This window comes from Trachurus japonicus, chromosome 11 (genome assembly GCF_045865225.1).
Source record: "Trachurus japonicus isolate A0001 chromosome 11, Traja_1.0".
Classification (NCBI taxonomy): Eukaryota; Metazoa; Chordata; class Actinopteri; order Carangiformes; family Carangidae; genus Trachurus; species Trachurus japonicus.
The window spans coordinates 17,248,996-17,271,951 of record NC_140917.1 but is presented as its reverse complement, the minus strand read 5'-3'; the positions used below and the strand labels follow the sequence as shown (position 1 = coordinate 17,271,951).

The window sequence follows — 22,956 nt, the reverse complement described above, 5'->3', positions numbered from 1 at the left end:
CCGGCCCCCTCGTATTCATTTGGCATCCGTCGCTCCTTCCGCTTCTCCTCTGCACTCACTTTCGCCTCAAATTTATTTATGTTTACACCCTAAGTCTCTTTTCACCTTTTATTTCAAACCGTCCTCCTTCGTATCGCCTCCTCGTTATTAAGCTTCCTGTCCATTTATGTCGTACAAGTAGATGTTGCACTGCTTCACAGTGAAAGCGATGGGTGAGGTGGACTCCAGAGGGCCATGTCTTGTTCATTTGTTTGTGCGCGAGTCACCTGCAATATCTCAGACACCGCTTACTAGATTTTGACAGACTATGGGGAAGTGATGCATCGCACCTCTAAAATTTCAATTTGCCCAAGGGGAGGTGAGCCATAATTACAGGTCAGTGAAGGTGGCATATTTGCTAATTACTGGCCCAAAGGTTTCCATGTGTTTTTATCGGCGAAAACAGGTTTATTATTGTTGCTTGATGGTATATCCCTCCTTCCCTCTGTTTCTCCTGAATCTTTATACTTTGCATATTGTCCCTCTTAAGTACATCTTTTTTAAGCTCTTCACTCTCATCTCGCACGCCTCCTCACTTTTGCTTTCATTCTTGGTCTTACACTCTTGTTATCTAACATTGTGTTTGCATTTCTCCTCAATCCTCCACCTCCTCATCCGCCTCCTTCTCAGCTGCTCTTTGTCTCTCAGTTTGGCTTGTATAGTGGGTATGCAGGCTTACATATTTGTGTGTCTGTGTGTGTGTGTGTGTGGGTGCGTCTGAGAGTGTGTGTGTGTGTATGTCCGTTCCCAAATGTCTAAGCACAGCGACTGCCTGGCTATCAGCAAGGCCATTCACTGCGATGTCGTCTTAATAGTCTTACCTGAGCTCAAACCTTTCAGATGACACACTGATCATTGGATACGGCTACGCATAATCAACCGCCTCTTTGTTTACATCTGATAATTAACCACAGCTAATTAAGAGGTGGCACTCACCACTTCATCTCTTTCATTTGCTACGGCTGCTCACTGATTACCTTTGTTTTGCTTTAAAATTGCTCCTCCTAATCATTAACTGTGTTTTCTATTGCCTAGGGGGAAAGTCAAAGAAAAATCCACAAAGCCATGAAGAAACTTGTTTTCCACTGGCAAACTACTGGGGGAGCGATGGTTATGCTGTCTTTGCGGAGTCTCTATTTTATAATAGGAGGTAGACCTGTGCGATGGTAATTACAGGAAACACTTCACTTCCATTGTTTGTCAAAGACAGAGCTCATAGGCTCAGTCACAACTTCTGCAGAGGAGCTGCATTGACTAACAATAGAGGTTACAAACCAAAGCAGACTAATGTAGTGAAGCTACATCCACACACACACACACACAAGCATAACTTTTACTAGTTACAGTCCACATGAGCTCCTAAGGCTACTACCTGAGGAAACACTGCTTTACTGAAACTTATCCCTCACTACTACCAACAGTGAATGCAACACTGATAATGAATAACAAGCGTTGTTGACCTTGTTGTCAGGTGGAGGTGTTTAGTATGGATGAAAGGGGATTCATGATACGGAGCTAATTCGCTCATCTGGATGGAGATCATTTTTGTTTTAAAATAAGAGGGTATTAGTGTGGATGTAGCCTGAGACGCACACCGCCGGACTGAGCACCTCTGGGCTGTGGGATGTTGTTTGGGGATGGGAACGTGATGACAGTCTGTCGTTAAACCCCTCATTTGTATTCACAGTGAAGGGCCCAGACACCTTTTTTAATGGCCACATTGGAACAGCAAGACGGAGGAAAAGTGGCAACAGGTAGAGATTAATTGAAAGAGCAGATTACTCATGGTCTGAGGACAAGCTGAACAAAGTTTCAAATCAGGTGTCAGGTTATGAGAACTTCCCCAAACGCAGAGCGAATATAGACAAATGCTGGACTGACGCAGATGTTTGCATAGATTTTAGTGAGAAAACTCCTGTGTTTTGATTTTTCTTTTCAGGATCATGGAAAGTGCAACTCCATGACATCATCTAATTACTCTGGTTGACATGGTTGAAAAAAAATAAAACAACAAATTATGGACAGTCGAGTTCCCATGCCTACATGAGACGGTTTTCCCTATCATTTTCCTATATCTCATTTTCATACCGCAGAACAGGCTCGGTGCAAATTCCGTCAGGATTTGAGGTGAATAGGGATGTGTTTATGTGTGTGCGTGCGTCTGAAGTTGTTTCTGTGTAGATGTGCAAGCCAGAAGAGATCCATGCGTGTGTTTGTCTGTCTGTCTGTCTTACCGCTGTGAAAAAAATAAAAATAAAACATACACACACACATCAGCGCTGAGCTGCACTTTTGTTCCACTTCATCTTTCTATTTACTCATTCTGCGTTTCACGTTGGTATGAAATTAAAGGTCTGCTCATTTTGGTTCCTGATAAAGTTATGACATAAATGTCTGCGGCATGGTGAAAGCTTTTCCACAACACTTTTCGATTGCAATGCAAATGACAATTATGTTGGCAGTCCCTCTCACCCTCTTATCTTCCCACCGAGCCGGAAAAAACAATTGGACTCTAAAAAATTGATCCACCGGGATGAGCACTCTTCATGAATACAAAGTACATTATTTGGGATGACCTGCTTGACACCGAGTAGCACACAATTACCATGTATATGTGCCTTTCTGTGTTTGAGCTGTTAGATCTGAAATGGTTTGACAGTTTGGACAGGGTTTTTAAATGCAGATTGCATAAACTGTGAACACTCGAGCGGCTGAATACAGAATATATTTTCTGTAATATACACTGGAATCCACTTGAGTGTGGATCTTCTGCTTGTGAAAGGAAATAACAAAAATAAAGAGTTTATATAAACTGCTTGCTGAAATGGTGGCGTGGGTGCCTCATTGAGCTGATTATTCAAAGATAAGGACAAGAGAGCACAGAGTCAGACCTGGGTTAGCAGGGGATGCAAGCAGGTATTGGGTGATGCTTTCATGTGCTTGCAGCAAGAGTTGAGTGGGAGTAACAGCGTTGTGACAATTAAACTGTCAGATATGCTGTCGATGTGCAATCAACACTCTACCTGACACTTTCATTATCTTGTGAAACAGGCCTACTGGGGAAGTCTTAACCTTCTAAAATTTCATATTCTTACCAGCAGCAAGAGCGTGACTGATATTATGTTCAACCTGTGTGTGTGTGTGTAGTGAAAACTTGCACAGAGGTGGTTGTGAATACTTTGGCAGGTGTTTACATGTCTTTCCGTCTGCGGCTAGATTTTGTCAGAGCAATAGCATCGCAGCTGTGCAAGATACAGTCACAGAACTCTACAGGTGTGAAGCTGACATCAAAATAAAAAGCCAAACAATGGCAGCGCTGAACCACATAATAATTTGGTAATAAATACTATAGGTAATGTTGTAGTCATGGCAACTCATACGTGTCACAGCTGGCGTGATCCCATCACAACATGGTCTCTATCTCATGGTTAATCCAATCTGTGCAGTTAAGCAAAAACATAACATCTCTAAAGGTTAATCTAAAAGGCCTCATATTCTGCAAGGATGCCGGATCTATTTCACTTTCCTTTCACTGTAGTTACCTTTCAGATTAAGTCTTACATTGTGATTACATCAGGAGTGTATCCTGCACTCTCTCCTTTGCCACTTTCTTAAATATGAGCCAAATCCCTGCAGAGTTTATCTGATCACATCCCTGAATCCTGTCCATGTCCTGAGATGGAGTCAACCATCCGAACTGTGCAACATTAGCTGTCTGAATCTGCTATACCTGGAATGGTTTTCCCTTCTACTTATACTTACCTTTTGGTTTTCTTTGTTGTTTGCTGTGATACCTCATTTGAAAGCTGTTATGCTGCCAAGCAGGCACAGCAAATAAAGTGCCAGTCAAGCAGAAGCAGGCTTGAAAACCCCCTCTGGCAATGTGGCTCACTGGGCTGAACAAGCAGCTCGCCGTCCAGATTATCCATGTCAATGGAACAGAAAATGAGAATCAGGATTTGCAATGCAACTGACAGCGTGGAGGTTATACGCCTCCAGCTGAAGGTACAATCTTTTGAGATTTTCTCCACATTTCATTTATGATTTTAAAGACTCAGTGTTAACTTTGAAAATATCTATTTTAATATTACAAATGAACACCCTCAGAATAAATTCAACACTTGCACACTGTGATAACCAATAATGCCTGTACTCACACAAAAGAGTTGTAGAAAACCTGTAAGATAAAAATACCAACTAGGCTACACTGCAAGAAATCACTATGCAAACAGACCAGATGTTGCCCAACCAGTACTCAAGCAAAGGGTGGTGCACTCAAATGATAGATAAGGAGTGTGGAGAACAACTTTACGGCCAGAGCACACTGAAGGGTGGACAAAAAACCTGGAGCAACATACTGCACAGCATAATGTAATAACCTTTAAAACATATACAGAAAAATAATGTTTTCCAGCCTGAAATCATTAGGGCTTGTTTACGGTGGACTAATCAACTGTTTAATTGCCTTTACATTCATTTGTTAGGCTATTTCTTTCTGTTTGTGTCTGTCGGACAGAATATGAGCAAAAATTGAATACTTGAATAAATGACAAGTGATTTTCAACACTTGTTTATCAACTCCTTGCACAATGATGCATGCAATGACATATGTATGGTTGTTACTCTTTAATTATATTAAGTTTAAGTAATTATAAGAAAGCAGTCTAACTTTAGCATATGGTGAGGTTACCACAACTAGTACACATTCAACAGGTGCCTATATGAATATGCCTATAATGTAGATAAATTGCAAAATTCTGACAAAGAAATCACAGCAAAGTGCACCAGTCTCGTCCAGACACCGAACTCGCAGCTCTTACGGAGAAACCCACGGAGCTCGCGTCTCTCGGACAGCCCTCTGATTGGTCCCCTCTGGTGCAGGAGGCGGGGCTCGCGGCTGTGGGCGTTTCACAAAACCAGCCTCCACGCAGCTCAAGCTTTCATTCACCACGGATTTGTCGAGTTAACCTGATCTCTCCGCAGTTTTCATTCCTCTACGAATCTACTTTGCTTTGTTTTTCTTTTCTTTTTTTTTAAACGTAACCGTGCGTAAAGTGTTTCGCTGAGTGCGCAGTCTCCAGGTGCGCGGACCATCTCTTTTCGCTAAACTTTTTTTTTTTCTTTTGCACAACCTACCTGAGTTGTGTCTCCTCTCTGCACGCCTCCTCTCCACCATGGATTTGGTTTGGGTTGTGGGCTTCGTTGTGAGCGTCTGCGCCTGGTTTGCTTCAGCGGAGCGGCACAGCGTCTACTGGAACAGCACGAACCCAAAGTAAATATATCTTTCAGCTTATGCTTTCCTATTTTTAATTGTGTGCTCTTGAACACACCGTTGCACTTACTCCTCTATTTATCAAATGCTCAGCCAAGCCCTGTTTGTCATAAACGAACTTTAAACCTGATTCTCCGAGCAGCGCACATGATAATGATCCATATTCAGATGCACTGGATCGGAACAGTTGCACCTCATGCATATGCAGCGAGCTTGTTGTGATGAATTTGTGATGGAAGCAACTGCTGTTGTGATGATAATGCAAGATAGTCAGGACTCTCTTCCCCTCCCTCCCCCCTCCTTTTTTTTCTCTCTCTCTCTCCCTCGCTGTGCTCGGACCTGTTATTATGCTGCTGTTTACCTGTAATACTTTGTCTAACCTGTTCGGATTTAATCCGTTTCGCAATCTGTGTACCTCTGCTGCAGGATTAGTTACATCAGGTTATATCACCTATTTATGTTTTTGAAGTGAATGAGCTGTTTTACCAGCTCAAATCTCTGCAGGGAGGAAACCTCCTTCATGTGGGTGAATGTTTGGGGTTCATTTGACAGGGTTTTTTTTTCTTTTTTCTGTGGAGCTCCGTGTTTCATATGATCTGTGGACACTGCTGCATTTCCCTACTTTGGACTATATCCGTTTCCTCCTCTGAGTTACTCTCAGTGTCAGAAATCTGTGAATTTGTGTTGTTTTCTATTTCTTTTACTGCCTCCATTCATTAGATTAGATTCTGCAGGGGAGGACTTAAATGTGTCTGCCAGCAGGGGTTATGTTTTTTTATGCTGATTTTTACAGGCCTGAATCACAGCACAACGTGTTGAAATATCTGTTGCAATATCCTCCCCATCTGACACAGAGTCCTAACCTCTGTGTGCAGTGGGAGGTTTCAATATCCCCCCTAAATCAAGAGATATCACATGGGGTTTACGTGGCTGTCAGGGAGACATAAGGGTGTTCATATTTCAAGTGGTAAGACGAGTAATAATGGTGTATGACAGAGACAGAGGAGGTAACTCGAGACCTGCCCAGTAGGTCACACTGTGGGAGAGAGATGGATTGCACAGGGAGGAGAAACTGGAGCTGAAACTGTTGGGGTTTGGGGCCGTTCGGCATAAGTGGGGGTCAATTAGAATTATGGTTGATGATGGCTGGGGTGAAATGGCTCGGGGTATGAAAAGGGGGTCAGGTTTACACACTTACAAGTGAACTTCTACATGCACCCACTCATAAACACACCCATTGGCACACACACACACACACACACACTCACTCGCACAGGGACCAGGCAAGCACAAACAGAGACTCCTGGCAGACAATCACTCAATCACACACCAGGACGCTCAGTCACACCAAGTGACGCCATCCAGATCAATCAGTATTGGTTGGCTCACACTCGCGCTCACTCTCTGGTGAGCAAACACATGTCCTGTCTTGGTTTTTTGAAACACCCAGATATCCAAATAGTCTCTCAAAAGCTTACATTCAAACCTCTATTTCCCTCCTGATCTCCCCTGTGGTTAAAACTACAGCATTTACTGTTCTGAGAAAGGCCATAATTACAGCAGCAAAGCCTTTCACCGAGAACCAGAATGAAGTCAAAGTCCCAGATGGAAAGGCGTTTTGTTGTGTCCCCACTGTAGAACGACAGTAATCATTCCTGTATATATACTGGTAATCCGTCCCTTTGCACTTGCTATTTTTTTCCGGATGACTGTGCTAAATCTCTCCCTTTGGCTACACTTAATCCTGTATTCACAGAAAAAGCACAGAGTTTCTGAGATGTTGCTTTTTTCTCTCTCTCTCTCTCTCTTTTTTTAATTTGGTACTTTTCATCATTCCCAGCAATCTGCTCTCTCGCCTGTGACCCGTTACTTGATACAGTGTGTTGACGTCCATCTTTTCCCTCATGAGATGTGTCTCTCCCCTCTTTTGTTTTTTTTTTTGGCCTCAGTTCACTGCTCCATCCCTTTGGGCAGAAAACTGTCGTTAATCAAATTGATCTCAGATTGATCACTTTGGTCCATGTGGTATAGACTCATTTCCTTTCTCTCAGTGTGTTTGTTGAGGGATTTAGCAACACACACACACACACGCACACACACTCATACATATACATGCACAGTTGGCCTGCTCACCACTAATTTCAGCGTGTGTGCTAACGCTGCCTCGGGTCCTGCTGACTTCCAAGGTCGAGTCTCCCTGCACTTTAACGACCCTTTTTGTTCAGCATGAGTGAAATCTGTTCCTGACAGTGTGCCTTTCACTCTCTAACCTTTTTTCTTTCTTTTTTTCTTTTTTTTTTTTACACGTTGAGTGTATCATCGTAACCTTTTGTGCTGTGATTAGCAACAGCTTCATCACCAGCACCAGGTTTCTGATTCCCAGAAAGAGGCTCATCGTTGTGTCCAGTCAGCTCGGGTCCCGACATGCCACTGTGTGTACGTGTCTGTGTAGTGAAGGGAGTGTCTTGTATCGAAGCTCACTCACATGTACGCCATCACCGCCAGATCGGAGTGACTCACACACACACACACACACACACACACACACACACACACGCTCCCGTACACATTAACCCAGTCCCTCCGCACACACACATGTGCCACACGGGTTGTGTTGTGATTGATGTTAACATGGTCCCAGGAGCCCTGTGGACTCTACAACTCGGCAAATCTGCTCTTTCACTGCTTGTCCCCCTCCTCGTCCTTCCCTCCACCCCCCACCCTACTCCTCCTCCTCCTCCACCTCCTCCTCTGCTTTGTACCTGTCTCTCCCTCTCTCCAGCACCTCCCTCCCCCTCTTCTTGGCCAGGTTCCCTTTTCAACTTGGTTCTGTGGCCTGCAGTTCTGTGAGCCTGTTAACTGTTTCATGGCTTCGCTCGCACACTCATCTCCTTCATCTTTCTCGTTTGTTTTAACATCATCATCATCATCATCATCATCATCACCTTTTCTGTGATCACTGTCACATTTTTCAGCTAATCTGCTCTCGCTCTGAAGTCTCTGCTTTGCTATGTTTTTCTAATGAGCCTTTTGATTCGGGAAACGCAGCAGCATTTGCTTCCAGATTGTTTCAGTTTACCGTCGCTGGCTCAGTGGTTTGATTTAATTAAACAGACGTTTTCCTGCTGCATTGGCTTAAAAAAAAAGGTGGGGGGGAGTTATTTAAGGTATGTTTCACCCACATGAGGGATTTTCTTGGCATTTATCCAGTCAATACGGGTGTTTTTTGTGTGAAGCTTCCCATACAAATTGGGGAAGGGTCTTCACAGTGGGCCACAGAGAGAGAATAGTAACTGGTGTGACTGATTGCGGGTCAGAGTTGACCATGTGATGAAGTGGCACGGCCTCTATCAGTCTGTCAGTCATTCTGTCACGGCGGCGGTCCCTGAATACTGGCTGCCACTCAGGCCGGCCCCTCTTCACACGGCCGTGGCTCAGCCTCTGGGAAACTCTCATTCTTCCCCCCCTCCCATGTCTTTTCGGTCCCCTTCGCTCCTTCACCAGCTTTTATCTCAACTTTACAAGCTGTCCCTTTTCAGTCTATTATTTCCTCACCTCCAACTCTGGCTCTGGGAGAAGGGGGGAAGGAGGGAAGCATGCTAAGAGGTGTGGAATTTTTTTATCGTTCTTGGCACCCATGGCGATCCGTCACAAGGCACTTTGCCCTTTCCTTCATGCTTTTTTTTCTCCCTTCCTCAGTTCTCTCCTCTTAAGGCTTCCTTCTTCTACCTCCTTGTGAAAAGGCCACTCTAGTCTTCCCAGCAAACCTGTTTCTTTTTCTTCGCCTCTTCCTGGTCTTTTCACTTGTCTCTCCATGTATGCTTCTCCTCTCTTGAGTGTCTCGCTGCAGCAGTGGAAGCGGTCGAGCTGGTCTGAGAACTGCAGCCGTGAAAGGAGAAGGAACTGAATTCAGAAAGGAAGGGAAGGAAAAAAAAGAAAAAAGCAAATATGTATGTAGGTTAAAGCGTCTGTTTGCCCTCCATGTGTGTGCGCGTGCGTGTTTGAGAGATGAAAGATAAGATAGTGAAATCACATCAGCGGCTGTGATTAGTTGGGTGCAATAGATAAGGGATTTCTGTCATTTCCAAGTAATCTGAACTGAAGCTACTTTCCTCGAAAAACACCCAGGTTTCCCACTTCACTTCCTAATCCAGCCTTCGCTCTAAACCTACAACCCCCCCCGATCTCTTTGGTAAATTCCTCCGTCTATTTCCATCTTCCTGTAGCTTCATCTGTCCCTCTCCCCGCGGCCGCCACCTTTAATCTGGCCTTTTAATCTGTCTGGGGAATTCAATCTGGGGGAAATACTCTGAGAGATTGTCAAACGGATGGTAATCGCCTCTTATAGGCTCAATGATCACTGCAGTGTGTTGATGTTTCCCGTCTTCCTTACATCTTTCTTTCTGTGACCATATTGACGAAACTTATTCTCTTCCTGTTCGATATTTTCCTGCCCGTTGTCGTGGTGACAGAGGCCGGTTTGGTGGTGGGAGGATGGGACTTGTCTTTATTGACCGCGCTCGATAGTGAATCAGGCCAAAAGTTTAAACTTCCCAAAAGGCGTGCTGTTGGTGTTACCGAAGTCTGCACGCTGTCTGCTGTGTGTTTTTCTGTGAAGTGCTGCACTTCCTGGCCACGTCTTTTCCCGGGAAAACTGCGTATCCTGTCTGCACAATAAACAATACAGTTCTCACACACCAACACACGCAAGACCGTAAAAACTCTGTACTCATGGGCTGATTGAATTTCCCAGGCCTCGTTTGAGACATGAATATGTTTGAACTGTGAGAATAAGTAGATTATAGAGGTGATTAATAGTGATTAGTTGTTTTTGTGGGGGGATGTGTCCGACCGTCGGGCCTCGGGGAAGATTTGGGACCGGCCGCGTTGTCAGATCTCTGTCGCTGTTTGGGATTCTCCTTCAGATCAGTGTCGCCCCCGGTCAACCCTCTGTCCTCTGTCTCCCTGCCCATCACCAGGCCTCTTCCTTATCTACGCAGCAGACTTCCCCTGCGCCGCTCCTCCACGCTGCTCCTCCTCCCTGCACTGCTTCAATCCCACACAAAAATCAGAGGAAGAAAGGCTCCATTAGTACACAGATTTATGATTATGAAGAGAGCCTACACACTTTCTGTTGTGGTTTGTGTTAGGGAGAGAGACAGAGTGTGTATGTGTTTGTGTGTGTGTCCCAGACTTGTTTGTCAAGACTTGGTGACATTCAGTGAACCCACAGCGTATATGTGTTTGGATGAGGAAGAATTAACTCACAAGAGTCAGATATAATCTCTAAAAATGAACTATTGTGTTTGTTTTGTTGTTTAAATAAGCTCCATTGTGGAACTTTTGTTTTTTCTCTTGACTTTTTTTTTGTCTTGTTTGTTGAAAGTCTGGATTCACAGAGTAAACATGCCTCCACAGTTAATGCTGCTTCCCCCTAGAGGTCAGTTGTGTAACTACCATCTCTACTACTCGATATCTGAGCAACAGCTGCCCCTGTGCTCCTTTGCTTTAAAAATCACAAACTATGGCCTGTGCTCACACATCGCACACCCCCCCCATGGGATTCATTAAGATAGAAAGCCAGAATACAGAATGCAGCAAAAATAAAAACCAAAGCATGAAAGCAAAAAATCCAGCAACATTGATTTTCTTGCACAGGTATTTGCCTCCTGAGAAATGCAATGTCGGCTGTGACCTTTCTGCTCTGGCCCTTACAAGATACAAATGGCTCAGGGGACAGCGTGAGACAGTCGGAAAGAGCATATGTATTCATCTAAGCCTCCTTAGTGCAGCAGAATCAGCCAATTATTTCTCTGCTGGATTTAAAGCTTTGTCATTTTGCTGTGTGGCAAAAGGAGCTCGGCGAGTTCAGCCAGGAACGCCGGCAGAAAGACCAATGATCCGCACGGACAAAGGTTGAATGGCAGACGGGTGAAAGCTGATTGAGACGGATGACAAAAAGTCACACGATGCAGAGAAAGAAAAGCTGGAATATTATGTTAAAAGGGAGGAGCTGAAAGTGCCATGCCATATTTGTTTCTATGACGACCCCAGGATGCCCACACATTGCATTGCATTGTGCTTGGCTTTGCAAACGGTGGGTCAGAAAGTTGCATATTTGGAATACCACCACGGGGACAGGTTGTGATTGGTTCAGCAAGTCCGGGTTTAGACGGCGGGGGGGAGGGAGGAGTTGACATGAGGATCTGGTTTGCTTATTGAGTGATGAAAGACGGACAGAGAGTGGGAGGGCACGGCTGACACTGATGGATGAATGGATCGACAGATGAAACAAAAAAGAGTTTAAGTCATAACATTAAACAGTCATGCTTAACTAACTAAGCTCGCAGTGCCGCTCACATGTGCTGCGATGTGCCACCACCCTCGCCTTTTCACACACATATATCTTGAAAGAAACTGCTCCCTTGTGTCTTTCATTACACTGTTAACACCTCTCACTTTCCCCTCTGTAACAATGGACACACTTACACACACATGCACCCCCACACACACATACAATACATTCATAGCCAGTGTGTCTCTTTTTCAACTCCAAAACTCCAGTGTAAAGGAGTAATACCCCTTCTCTATGCGAGAACAATAGAGGATAAAAAAAAGGGCCCCACCCTGCCTCTCTCACCCTTTGCTCTGCAGCCAGGGCCTCGGCCCCTGCTCTGGGCCTCGCTGTCCACTCTAAGCCCCTGTATTAAGCAGGGTCTGGTGCTGATGAATGGACCCCAGCTCAGCCTCTGCTCAACTCAATAATCCCGGCCTGGACGAGCCGATTAGGTGGTCCCCACATTCCGGTTCACTCATCTGTGACGTGGACCCGTCCCCTTTTGGGTCACATTAGCGGTGTGTGTGTGTAAAACCTGGGAGGAAAGTAATCATGTTTATGTGCGTTAGGATGACTGTGCGGGCCTCTGAGGGACAGGTTAAGTGGACTTCAGCTCCTGTTTTTTTTTTTTTAGCTGCAGTGGTCACATTTTTGAAGGTTGTCTTGCAATAGCATTTATAGACCTTAAAATAGATTTGATTCACATGCAGCATCCAACTGTAAAAAGTTTCTGACTGAGCGCACAAAAAGCGGCTTCTTTGCTGACTGTCGGTGTGTAAAATTCTCCGGTGCTGACTTGGCGATTGTCCGACCTTTGATCCACATCGCGGCCTCTTCGCCTCTGAGGTCCGGCATTCCACAGGGCGATAGAGTGCAGAGATGAGAGGGTGATGGATGGATGAAAGCCAGGGGGGAGAGAGGTGGAGAAGAAAGCAAAACGCTGGCCAGAGAGATTAAAGAAGAGAGATTAGACTCTTGCTCCTGAAGAGGCTCCAATAAATCAGGAATTCCTTCTTTGGAGAAAGGGAAGAGTAGCCGGGAACAGTATGTAGTCTATTTTTCACCACGGTATCGCACACAAACACACACGAACTTGACCACTTGATATTCCCTGGCTGCTATCATCATCCTTCATTATTGGCGTTCATTATCTACCTTATCACATCTGAAACACACTCCCAGATTCTTCAGCGCTCTGCAGACGCAACACACACTCCAACACAAACAATCACATGTTTAAATACCTCAGACTTAGGCCAACACACACACACACACACACACACACACACACACACTGTCGCTGCATGTCTGCCATAGCTCCACAAATCATCCCTAACTAGAGGACACAACAACTCCTCCATGCTGCTACTTCTGCTGAGGCCCAAAGTGTCACTGTCGTCGAAAGAGAGCATCCCGGGATAAACAAAGGGAATAAATCAGCCCATTGACACACAGAGGGAAACAGTCAGCAAGAGGGAAATAACAAGGGACTCACACTGGGGGGAGACGGAGGGAAAGAGGATTTTGTCTACTGAAGTGAAGGTGGCATGATTTGACTTTGTTAGCTAAACCTTTTCACACAGAGGCCGCGGCTCTTTGAAGTGCGTTACTGCGATCAGTTAATTAAGCTGCTGATGTGGAGCGGTTCAATGCCGAGGCGTTAGAGGGGAACAAAAGGCAGCAGGATAATTAAAACTATTTGCCATTAATAAAAAGGCGCTAGCCCGCCTCCCTGGGTGCGTATTCAGCCACTGTCCTCTCCGCTAAGTGAGCTATTCCATCAGCGCCCGGTGAATAGCGACACTGTATGAAACGGTGGCATTGATAAAGCAACTGTAGCACTCGCACAGAAACACTTACTGAGAGAAACTTCAAAAGCCATTCCCAACTCAAGCCCTTTGACCCCCCCTCCCACGCCTATTCATGCCCTCTGCACCCCCCCAAATCTCTCAGCCTAAAGGGGCTGGGAAGTCGGGAGCAGGAGGGCATAATTACCCCCCTCCGGGGCAACTTTAATACCCTTTTTTGTGTTTTAATTGTACCCCATTTCGACCCCCTTTTGATGAACACATTGGGACCATACCGCAACCAGTATGTAATCAGGGCTCGGGGTGAGGGTGGGATTGGGTGCAGGGAGTTTGTTTGTGTGTGTTTCCAGTGTTTGCAGGGGGATGATAACTCTGTCAGGCGAAAGCAGACAACAGTGTTTGTTCAATAGTGTTATCGATTCGACTGGAATTGAAAGTGGCAGGGGGAAAAAACACTTTAGCGCCAATCTGGTAAACAGAGCGTGGCAGGCAAACTGCAGATAAGCATTAAGCTGTCTGGACCATGGCAAAATGATAATTATTGCTCTCTCCCCCCTAAAAGTTGGCTGGAGCACACTATTATCAGCGCGGTTAGATGGAAGTTTCATCAGTATACTAAAAAGGTGCTTGTTTTCCAGCGGCCCCGTTGTTGCTGTTGTAATGGCGTTGCTGGCTAATCTGGTCATCAGTATTGAGGGAATGCAGTCAGGCGGAGAGAGGGAGAGAGGGGGAAAGAGAAGGGGGAGGAGGGAAGAGCAGGAGTCAGGGCCCGGGGTTTGGAGCCACAGCGTCTGTCCTTTTACCAGGGGGGTACCAGGGAGACCCCTGGCAACAAACAACAACACCAGCTAACGAGTGACGGGGGCCTGTGCACTTTGATCGTTAGTCACACATATGGACCTTGTCACACAGAGTCAAACTCCACAAATGCTACTTGTTACGTTGGGGAGGTTTTACGAGGAAACGCAGCAGCTTTCTCAAAGAGAAATCCACCCAAGGAGAGAAATATCCTCACTGGCTTTTTTTTTATCACAAAGAGTGTCAGTTTAGCACTTAGTAGGCTTTTTATTTCAGCGCTAATAACTATGAGATCTGTAGATCTGATTAAATAGCAGTGGGTAACTTAGCTCAAACTGGCTGGCTGCCTCTCCTTTGAGCTGCTGAAAAGCCTGCCGAAACCGTGCGTGTATTCATTGCAAAAGCAACAAAACCCTATATTAGACACACATTCTCGCTGTGTGTTGTGAAAATATTTGAGTCTGTTGAGTCTCATCCATTCTCAGGGAACCCCTGGTGATCTTGAACAGTAGGAGACGGTAAACTGATAGGCATCGCCTGGGAGCTCAGTACCAAGGGAGGAGGTGTGTGCGTGTGTGTGAGTGAGAGACTGTCTGTCTGTGTGTGTGTGTGTCTGTGTGTGTGTGTGTGTGGGTTCGGTGGGTGCAAATAGTAGGTAGCTACTGCTTTAGGTTGTTGATAGATGGGAATTACTGGGAAGTGTGTGTGAGTTTGTGCGTGTTGCCAGCGGCCAGCTACCGCTCCAGGCCGGTGATAGATGGCTTTGGCTGAGAAGAGAGCATTAGCTGTGAGCCGCCCCTGGAGCAGTCACTCAGTCAGGGGGAAGGGGACAAAGCCTGAAATGCCTTTAGTGACGATACCCTGGAGATAAACTCATAATATCCTTGAAAAGAAAATCCAAAAGTGGGAAGGAATTATGGACAGTTGAAGGCATGAGGCCAATTTGCCGTACTGTTATTTAAAGCATCTTAACTTCGTGTGGACATTTTGAAACAAGCGGAAAAGCCGAAAATGTTTTCCCCGAGTGGTCTTTGACCCCGGTCTGAGAGGAGAGGGAAGACGTTTGGTTTACTCAAAGACCATCGTAAAGAGGGTGGAGCGGGCGGAGGAGTGAAGGGAGGGATGGTAGGGAGGAATGGAGGGGAGGCAGACAGTCTGACTGTGTCTCTCTGTGTTTGTAATGAGAGGGAGTGTGGTGGGAGACAGTTACAGGCCGTCACCAGACCCGTGTTGGATCAGTCTGCCTGGTTCTAACCCTATAATGAATGGGCTCAAACATATGTGACCTTTATTTTTAACCTTGACCCCCTCTGGAGTCGACTCAGGTGTGTTTCTGCTTCTGCGGAGGTCAATTTTGTCATTATGTGTTTTCTGGGGCATGTCTGTGTTTTCTCTGTGTGTGTGTGTGCGTGGGGGGGGGTCGAGGGGTAGCTGGACAGATGTCAATACCCATCTCCTGTCTTGACGGGCTAACTGACTGCTAATGTTTCTTTGTAAACATCATTCAACTCCTGTGGGACGTGGGATCAATGTTCACTCAGTGTTAACTCTCAACAGTAGCAGCAGCAGCAGCAGCAGCAGCAGCTACACTGGCCTCGCGGTCATCCATATTTATGCGCATGTTCTCTGCAGATCGCTCTTCCCCTTATTGCGTTTTCCCTCTTCATTCCACTCCGACACACACACACACACACACACACGTCCTCGCACACAAACACTCACTCTTTCTTTCTTGCTCTCTATCTCTCATTCCCAGGCCTCTAAGTCTTTCCTCTGATTTCCCTGTTGTACACTGGCGTGTAGCCGATCAATATATAATCACAGGTTTTTGAGGCTCATATTTATCACCGCTCCGATGCTATAACCACGGTTATCAGTCTCCTGCCACTTGCGTAACTGTTCTCCTCTGCCTCCTCTTGCCTGCAGGTTTCTGAGGGACGACTATGCCGTGGAGGTGAAGCTCAATGACTACCTGGACATCGTCTGCCCACATTACCCAGAGGGTGAGGTGCCGCAGCTGGATGCTGAGCGATACGTGCTCTACATGGTTGAGCGCGAGGACTACGACTTCTGCAAACCCCAATCATACGACCAGATGCGTTGGGAGTGCGGCCATCCGTTTGCTCCTCACGCCCCCGAGAAGTTCTCTGAGAAGTTCCAGCGCTTTACTCCATTTACTCTGGGAAAGGAGTTTCGTCAGGGAGAAAGCTACTATTATATCTGTAAGTGTCACTTTGGCTTTCTCTCAGATTTGTCTCTGTGTTTGCCAGGAGCTCTTGTTGTTCAAGAGTTTACAGTCACACAAGCAGCTCTGAGCTAGTGTCAACTCGCTAACATGTCAGACCGACAATCTTAATATGCTGATGTTGCTCGTGTTCAACATCTTAACTACAAGTCATCCGGAGGGAGGCACGGCTGTCTCAAATGTCGATTCAGTCCATCTAAGACTTGTAGAGACGCATTCAAACCCTGCAAAAGGGAGATCATGTGATCACCTAAGTCACTACAAGTCACAATGTGCACAAAACGAAGCAGCTTTCCATCCAATATTGTATCCTTGTTGGGAGTTGTTGATGTTTCCGTGCCACCAGCAGGGCTAAAAAATCTCCACGGAAGTCTCACCACAGCAAAGTTGTGTGGGTTTTTCTATGTTTGTGTCCTAAGTGTGATAGTCTGGACTTTGGTGGCCCACTCTGTGAAGCCTTGTACGGACATGAACTGGGGTGTCGGCTCAGTCTGCCAAGTTTCTACAATACTTCCCTGCTAGAATGTGGCCACAAAGAGCAAGCAGTGTTGTCACCCTGACCACGGCTGTAATTAGCTAAACGGCAGGACAAGACACAGTTTGCCTGGTCACAGATGGCTTCCTAAAGCTTTGTCCCAGCGTCTGTCTGCTGCCAAGTGTGTGTGTGTTTGTGTGAAGGTAGATTAAGGGGCCAGAGTAGGATAAGTGCATTAGTTAGGATGTTGACGCCTGTGTTGTTTCTTCCCTGCAGCCAAACCTTTGCACCACCATGGACAGGAGTGCCTCAGGCTCAGGGTGGACGTCGTAGCTGCCGACGGTGAGTTTCACCGCCCTCCTGGATGTAAAGCGATCAGCACTATCACCTGTAATAGCCGTGTTTGGCTTTTTGCAAGACCCAACAGAGTAATTGATGGCCCCTTTTTTCCCCCCATCTCTTCCCTTCAGGCTCTCAAGAGGCCAGAGTGGCTAAAGGAGGCACAGGTGGGACTGGAGTCGGAGCTGGGGGTGGGGTTCACAACCCGTCCAACAGACTGCCAGCAGGTATGTTGACCAACCGTACGTCCTTTCTAATTATCCCCTGACCGAAAACAATCCAGGTACACACAGGATTACATCGTGGGTGTAAATATGTGTTAGTAATGTGTCCTCTTTATCTCCCATCTTCAAGCAGATGACCCAGTGGTAATCCTGCCAGACGTCCAGAAGAGTGTACGGACAAACTCAGCAGTGGCAGCTACATCCCTCTCAATCCTCTCACTGCTAGTCCCATTTTCGTTACTGCTATTGTTGCACTGAGAGCACATGAAAGGACTGCTGCTGGCAGACAAAACATTTTTTCAGGGACTACAATGAAGACAGTCCGTGGGGATGAGACCACTGACTCAAAAAGACATGCCCAGTGCTGGCCACGGGGAGAGAGTTGTGAAGTTTGCAAAGTACGGATTGGACTCGCTCGCACAACAAGTGTCGAGTAATTCAGAGCATTTGAGACAAAGTGTGTTTGCTTTGTCGTATTTTTCAAAAGGTGACAGTATTTTTTTTTTTTTTCTCGGAAAGACCAAGCTCTCCTTGATTTGTATTTTTGGGGGGGTTCTGTCCAAAACACATTGGATAACAACCCCTCGAAGAAAACGTGAAGAAGCGGAAGAAAAACCTAAAGTGGCCGAAGAACAATCAAAAGCAAAGACACCAACTATGATATGAAATTAGATCCGCTTTGAAAAGTAATCTCTTACCTTTTGAGCCAAAGATCAGTCATCTCTCCAACTTGTACACTATTCCACCCTTGAGTATTGTGTACTATTTGTTGTATTGTTATTGTAATGGTATTGAGTGGCATTGATGTCTCTTCTTTCTAAATGTAGCATCAACAAACATGGGGGGCTGTTCTCATCACAACCATTCCTTCGCAAACTCCACCATGTGCTTATATACTGTAGCACTAATACTGCACAGTACAGACACACTAACAAACACACATACACGCACACTCTGCATCAGTGTTACATGCAAGACGCGCACACACACTGACGTCAGACGCTCTGTAACACATGAAAACACACACACACACACACGACATTGAACTGTGTTACTTGTACATTCTGTGAAGATAATTTATGACATTTGCAGCTGAGAAGTTTTACTGTATATACCATGTGTTTATGAAAGGAACCATTGACTGTTGGTAACGGGGAGGAGGGCTTTCTCTCTCTGTCTCTCCTGGTAGAGTTAGTACTGGTGTGAAAGGATAAACGTGTGTATTGAAGTGAGAGTAAGAGAATGCATGTAAGATAGGGAATGATTGATTGAAGCGTGATGGGACAAAATGTTTTTCTGCCAAAAGCAAACACTGAGATGTTGTGTGTATCGCAGAGAGGCGGGACTTCTCTGTTTGTTGGATCTTGCCCCTGTATTGGTTAACCTGCCTGACATAAAGAGCTGGTATCACGTCTTCTTCTTTTTTTCTTTTTTTTTTTTACTTTAACAGCAGGATCCACCCCTGTGTATCATGGTGCTTTCCTTCATGTTTCCAACCCCAGGCAGAAAACATGCAAACAAAAACAAAAAAACATCACAAAGTGAAGTAATCAGCTATTTAGACTTTCAGAATAATCCTCACACTTCTGGATCATGTTATATTCACCAGTTCACAACAGACAAGACACAGCATCAAATCAAGTTGCCAAGCACATCTTCACCTGACAGGCTGGCTCGATCAACAAAGCACAACCGTGTATGACTACCATTGAAGTCAGTCTTTTTTTTATCTAAACTCTTGTTACCTAATTTTGTACATGTGTAAGTAAGAGAAGTGTATAATATGTATATATATGTATAGAAGATTATATAAAAAAAGACCTGTTTGATAAATATGCTAAATGTGAACATTTCATGTGAAATAAAAAAAAAAAGATATTTTTGGAAAACCAGAACTGCACTCTTGTGATTACTTTTTATCCAACTTTGGTAGTCAAGATGTAGCGATGTCTCCTTTTGTGAAGCACAAATTTTTGACATTTTTCAGCATAAACAAATTTATGGCTTAAATGCAGCTTTTAACCAACATCTCAAAAATAGAAAGTGCTCCACTTATGAGTGACACGTTTGGCACAAAATGTTGTCCAGATGCTCACAGATCCAAAATAATTAATCCAATGAGTGGTGACTTTTCCCCTGGCACCGTCATAGGGCAAAAATTTGTGATATTGAGCGAAACAACAACAACAGATCAGGATCGACTCTAATAATACTGGTGACCATTTAACTTTTCATCTAGTGCCATCATCCGGTCATAATGTTAACTAATATTTTCTGTACTATAGGCTATTACCAGCTGTGCTTTGAGTTTAATATTAATAAGTGAATGTTGGCATGCTAGCATACAATAAGAAAGCTTTAAATGACTTGCTAAATGTGAGCATGCAGCTCTGCTAATGTAAATATGTTGTTATACTAGCTTTAGTGTTTAGCTCAAAGCACAATGCAACTTCATGCATTCATAAATGCTGTATTCTTAGTCTTAATTTTCTGTGTTTTTTGATAAATGTTCAACACAAACCAATGCTTCCCACCACCTTTGTCCTCCTTAATGAAATACTGGTTTGTTTTTCCTGGACCAAAGGTGACCCTGGTGTTAAACAGCTTATAGGAAGCCCAGCCCATTTCTCCTTGTCTTTAACAATAGGAAGATACCCACGGAGGAGACAATAACACAGATAATGGCTCTCACACGCTAATGTGACAGGAGTTTAACCGAATCAAGGCCAAGGTGGCTAGAGCCGGGATAAAGGCTAACAGTGTAGAGATAAAGGGGAAACAAGGGAGAGCTGTGTTTATTATCGCCATGAGGGTTGCCTTTTGGCATGAAGACTAAGGACACAGGTGTGATGCCTCTACTGTATTTACCACCCCCCCAAACATAGCTCACAAACACACACCTCCGCTTCCCTCCAACTATGAGTCTTTGCTCATCTGCAAGTTGCCTGACGAACCATTGTTCTCCTCTCTCCTTCTCTTGTCTCTCCCTTCCCAGGGGAGCTTTATGGCCGTGACAGTAAAAACAGCTGCAGCACCAAAAACTGGTGCCACAGGGATGGCCATAAATAAGGAGTGGCAGACAGGCCCCTTAACCGCCCGACCCTAAGAAGAGACTCCACTGAGTACTAGCTCGTCAAGGGGAGACAATTCTTTTTATTTACTTGCTTGTCCTGTGTACCAGCTTGAGTAAATGTAAAGAGCGAGTGTGAAAGCCTTAACGCTGCAGTAAATGTTAAGGGCAGTCAGGAGATAACCTGAGCAAACACACAGAGCATGGAAATGGAGAAGATCCCCAGGTCAAAATATTTGCAGGCTTATAGGAGAAGAAGGAGAAAGATATAAAATGTCTGCATGGGATTTGAAAATCCTTATTTCATATCTGGGAAAGAGAGCGTGAATCAAAATCTGTGCACGTCGTTGAGGTGATTGTTGAGGATGAACAATGCCTTGAGCGCAGAATTCAATACAGTGTGTAGTAAATCTAACCTCAGTTTGTGCCTCCCATGTATAACTATTACTTTTGAGTCACAGCATTCGATCTTTGAAAAGCCCAGACGATTGATTTACAACACCCACTGCTTCTTTGACGCGCTCTAACCATCTGGAAGAAAAGAACATTTCATCTGCGGCAGGATACAAAAGAATTTAACCAATTTCCCGACTTGTGATTATATTTTCTATCCCGGCGGATGGAAATGACATATCATATAGAGAAACCCATTATTACATCCACCAAGGGTATGTTTTCACCTAAATGTCAACAGGACTATGCAAAAACCACTGAGCTGATGCACCAAACCCATTTATCTGAATTATTAACTATGAATTATGGATTTTTTTCTATCTCCAGTGTCTGTTGAATGTTATTTGACATTGGCATTGACAGAGGTCGGTGCTCGTCCACTGTCTGTTTGTTTGTCAGAAGGATTACACAAAAAGCGCTGAACCATTTCCTTCTAAACTTGTTGGACGGATGGACCTTGGGCCTGATAAGAACCTATTAAATTTTGGTCGAATCTGATCAAAAGGGCTCGTCAAGAATTTCAATATTGCCAGATAGGGCATTTTGTTATATAAATTGTATTGTGTGGCCTTGGCAGAGATCGCTGTGCGGTTGCGGTGCCATTCGAATTTTGTCTGAAAATTGGAAGAGAGAGAGAAAAAAGGACACTATTCATTTTTATGTTCAATTTTCTATTAAGACAAATATAACCGATCATAAAACATTTCAATATGAGTTTGTGTTTTTTAAGTTTGTGCAGAGAAAATATTCCAGAGGGTAAAGTAGTAGAAGTAAATGTTGTTGAAGAGCCATGCAGGTTTTTTCAAAGATCACAGAGCATCTATTTTTCTAAAGAAAAATGAATGTGGATGTCAATACATTAGAAACACAAACTGCATCTGTATAAAATCAACCGTTACCCAACAAGCAGAAAAACAGGGCATTTATCAATTTATCAGTCGTCAGCGTTTAACAAAGCGAGAGCTGAGCCAACAGTGTGTGACACCAAAACCTGGGAGGAGGCCGTGAGACACAGCAAGAAAGATCCACGACTCGGAAAGGGTTTGGCATGGGCAGCTGGTCTATTGCCGCATCTCTGGACTGAGTCAGGCATCACTATCAGCAGGACACATGACGACCGGTCTCTGTCTGCCCGCTAGCGTATGTTGCTGCTCAGAGGAGCCAGGAGTATCTGCCTTACTGGGCCTCGGGGAGGTTACCTAATGTTATTGTAGCTATTTGTAGCATTAATAAGCTCCCATGCTGTCCCAGAGTGGGAACCCGGTGTCCTGTAAGTATCAGAGCAGCTGTTTATGAGCAGTAAAAAACACAATAGGCTGACCCATGAGTGACTTCTCACCCTAGTTCACATCACTTTTATGCAGTGATGATGCACTGCGTGTACGGATTAAAAGCCATTTTAATGTAGCCACATGTGTGGAAGCCTCTTTATTCTCGTTTCTGTTTTAGTGCCCGTAAAAAGCTTTAGATGACAGCAGGGTCAGCCGGGGCTGATGGGAAGGAAACACCTTGGTTTCACAGGATAAGTGGGAACCTGTGGGCCAGTCAGAGCGCAGTTTGGTCCCCTGCCATCCCCAGTGGTCGGGGTGTGGTCTTTCCCTTCCCGAAAAAGGTCTTGTCACACACTCTGGGCCGTCGCCACTGCCAGGGTCGTCTGTCCAGTTTCCAGCTCATGCTTTTCGGTTTCCTGTCAGTGTCACTTAGTCACACAAACTTTTGTATTCTTTTCCCACTCTCTCTCTCACGCTTCTTTTCTTCATTCAGCCTCTCTGTCTATCGCCCGGTTTGATTCGTGCTCATGTCATTCCCTCAAGCTGTCACTGCTGGTCACCCTTTCTGTATCTGTATCAAATCTCCATCTCCGTCAGCTTTGGGCCTCGATTACCAACTCCATCT

General features: G+C 45.0%; 1 protein-coding gene across 2 annotated transcripts; it reads left to right on the top strand.

Annotated features, from left to right (window-relative positions):
• The first annotated feature begins 4,981 nt into the window (after positions 1-4,981).
• On the top strand, positions 4,982-19,429 carry efna1a (ephrin-A1a). 2 transcript variants are annotated; one of them, XM_085791365.1, is made up of 5 exons: positions 4,982-5,311; positions 16,181-16,476; positions 17,251-17,316; positions 17,445-17,540; positions 17,671-19,429. In XM_085791365.1, the coding sequence occupies exons 1-5, from the start codon at positions 5,214-5,216 to the stop codon at positions 17,793-17,795; spliced, it is 681 nt and encodes a 226-aa protein (XP_085647491.1). In that variant the 5' UTR covers positions 4,982-5,213; the 3' UTR covers positions 17,796-19,429. The 2 variants fall into 2 exon arrangements, with proteins under 2 accessions (XP_085647491.1, XP_085647490.1); XM_085791364.1 differs by having other exon boundaries at positions 17,668-19,429.
• The last annotated feature ends 3,527 nt before the right edge of the window (positions 19,430-22,956 follow it).

Excerpts from the sequence above, each read along its gene's own strand:
- efna1a (XM_085791364.1), top strand. The coding sequence starts at position 5,214 with ATGGATTTGGTTTGGGTTGTGGGCTTCGTTGTGAGCGTCTGCGCCTGG. Across the intron at positions 16,477-17,250 it reads AGAAAGCTACTATTATATCT|CCAAACCTTTGCACCACCAT; the intron begins GTAAGTGTCACT and ends TCTTCCCTGCAG. Across the intron at positions 17,541-17,667 it reads GTCCAACAGACTGCCAGCAG|CAGATGACCCAGTGGTAATC; the intron begins GTATGTTGACCA and ends CCCATCTTCAAG.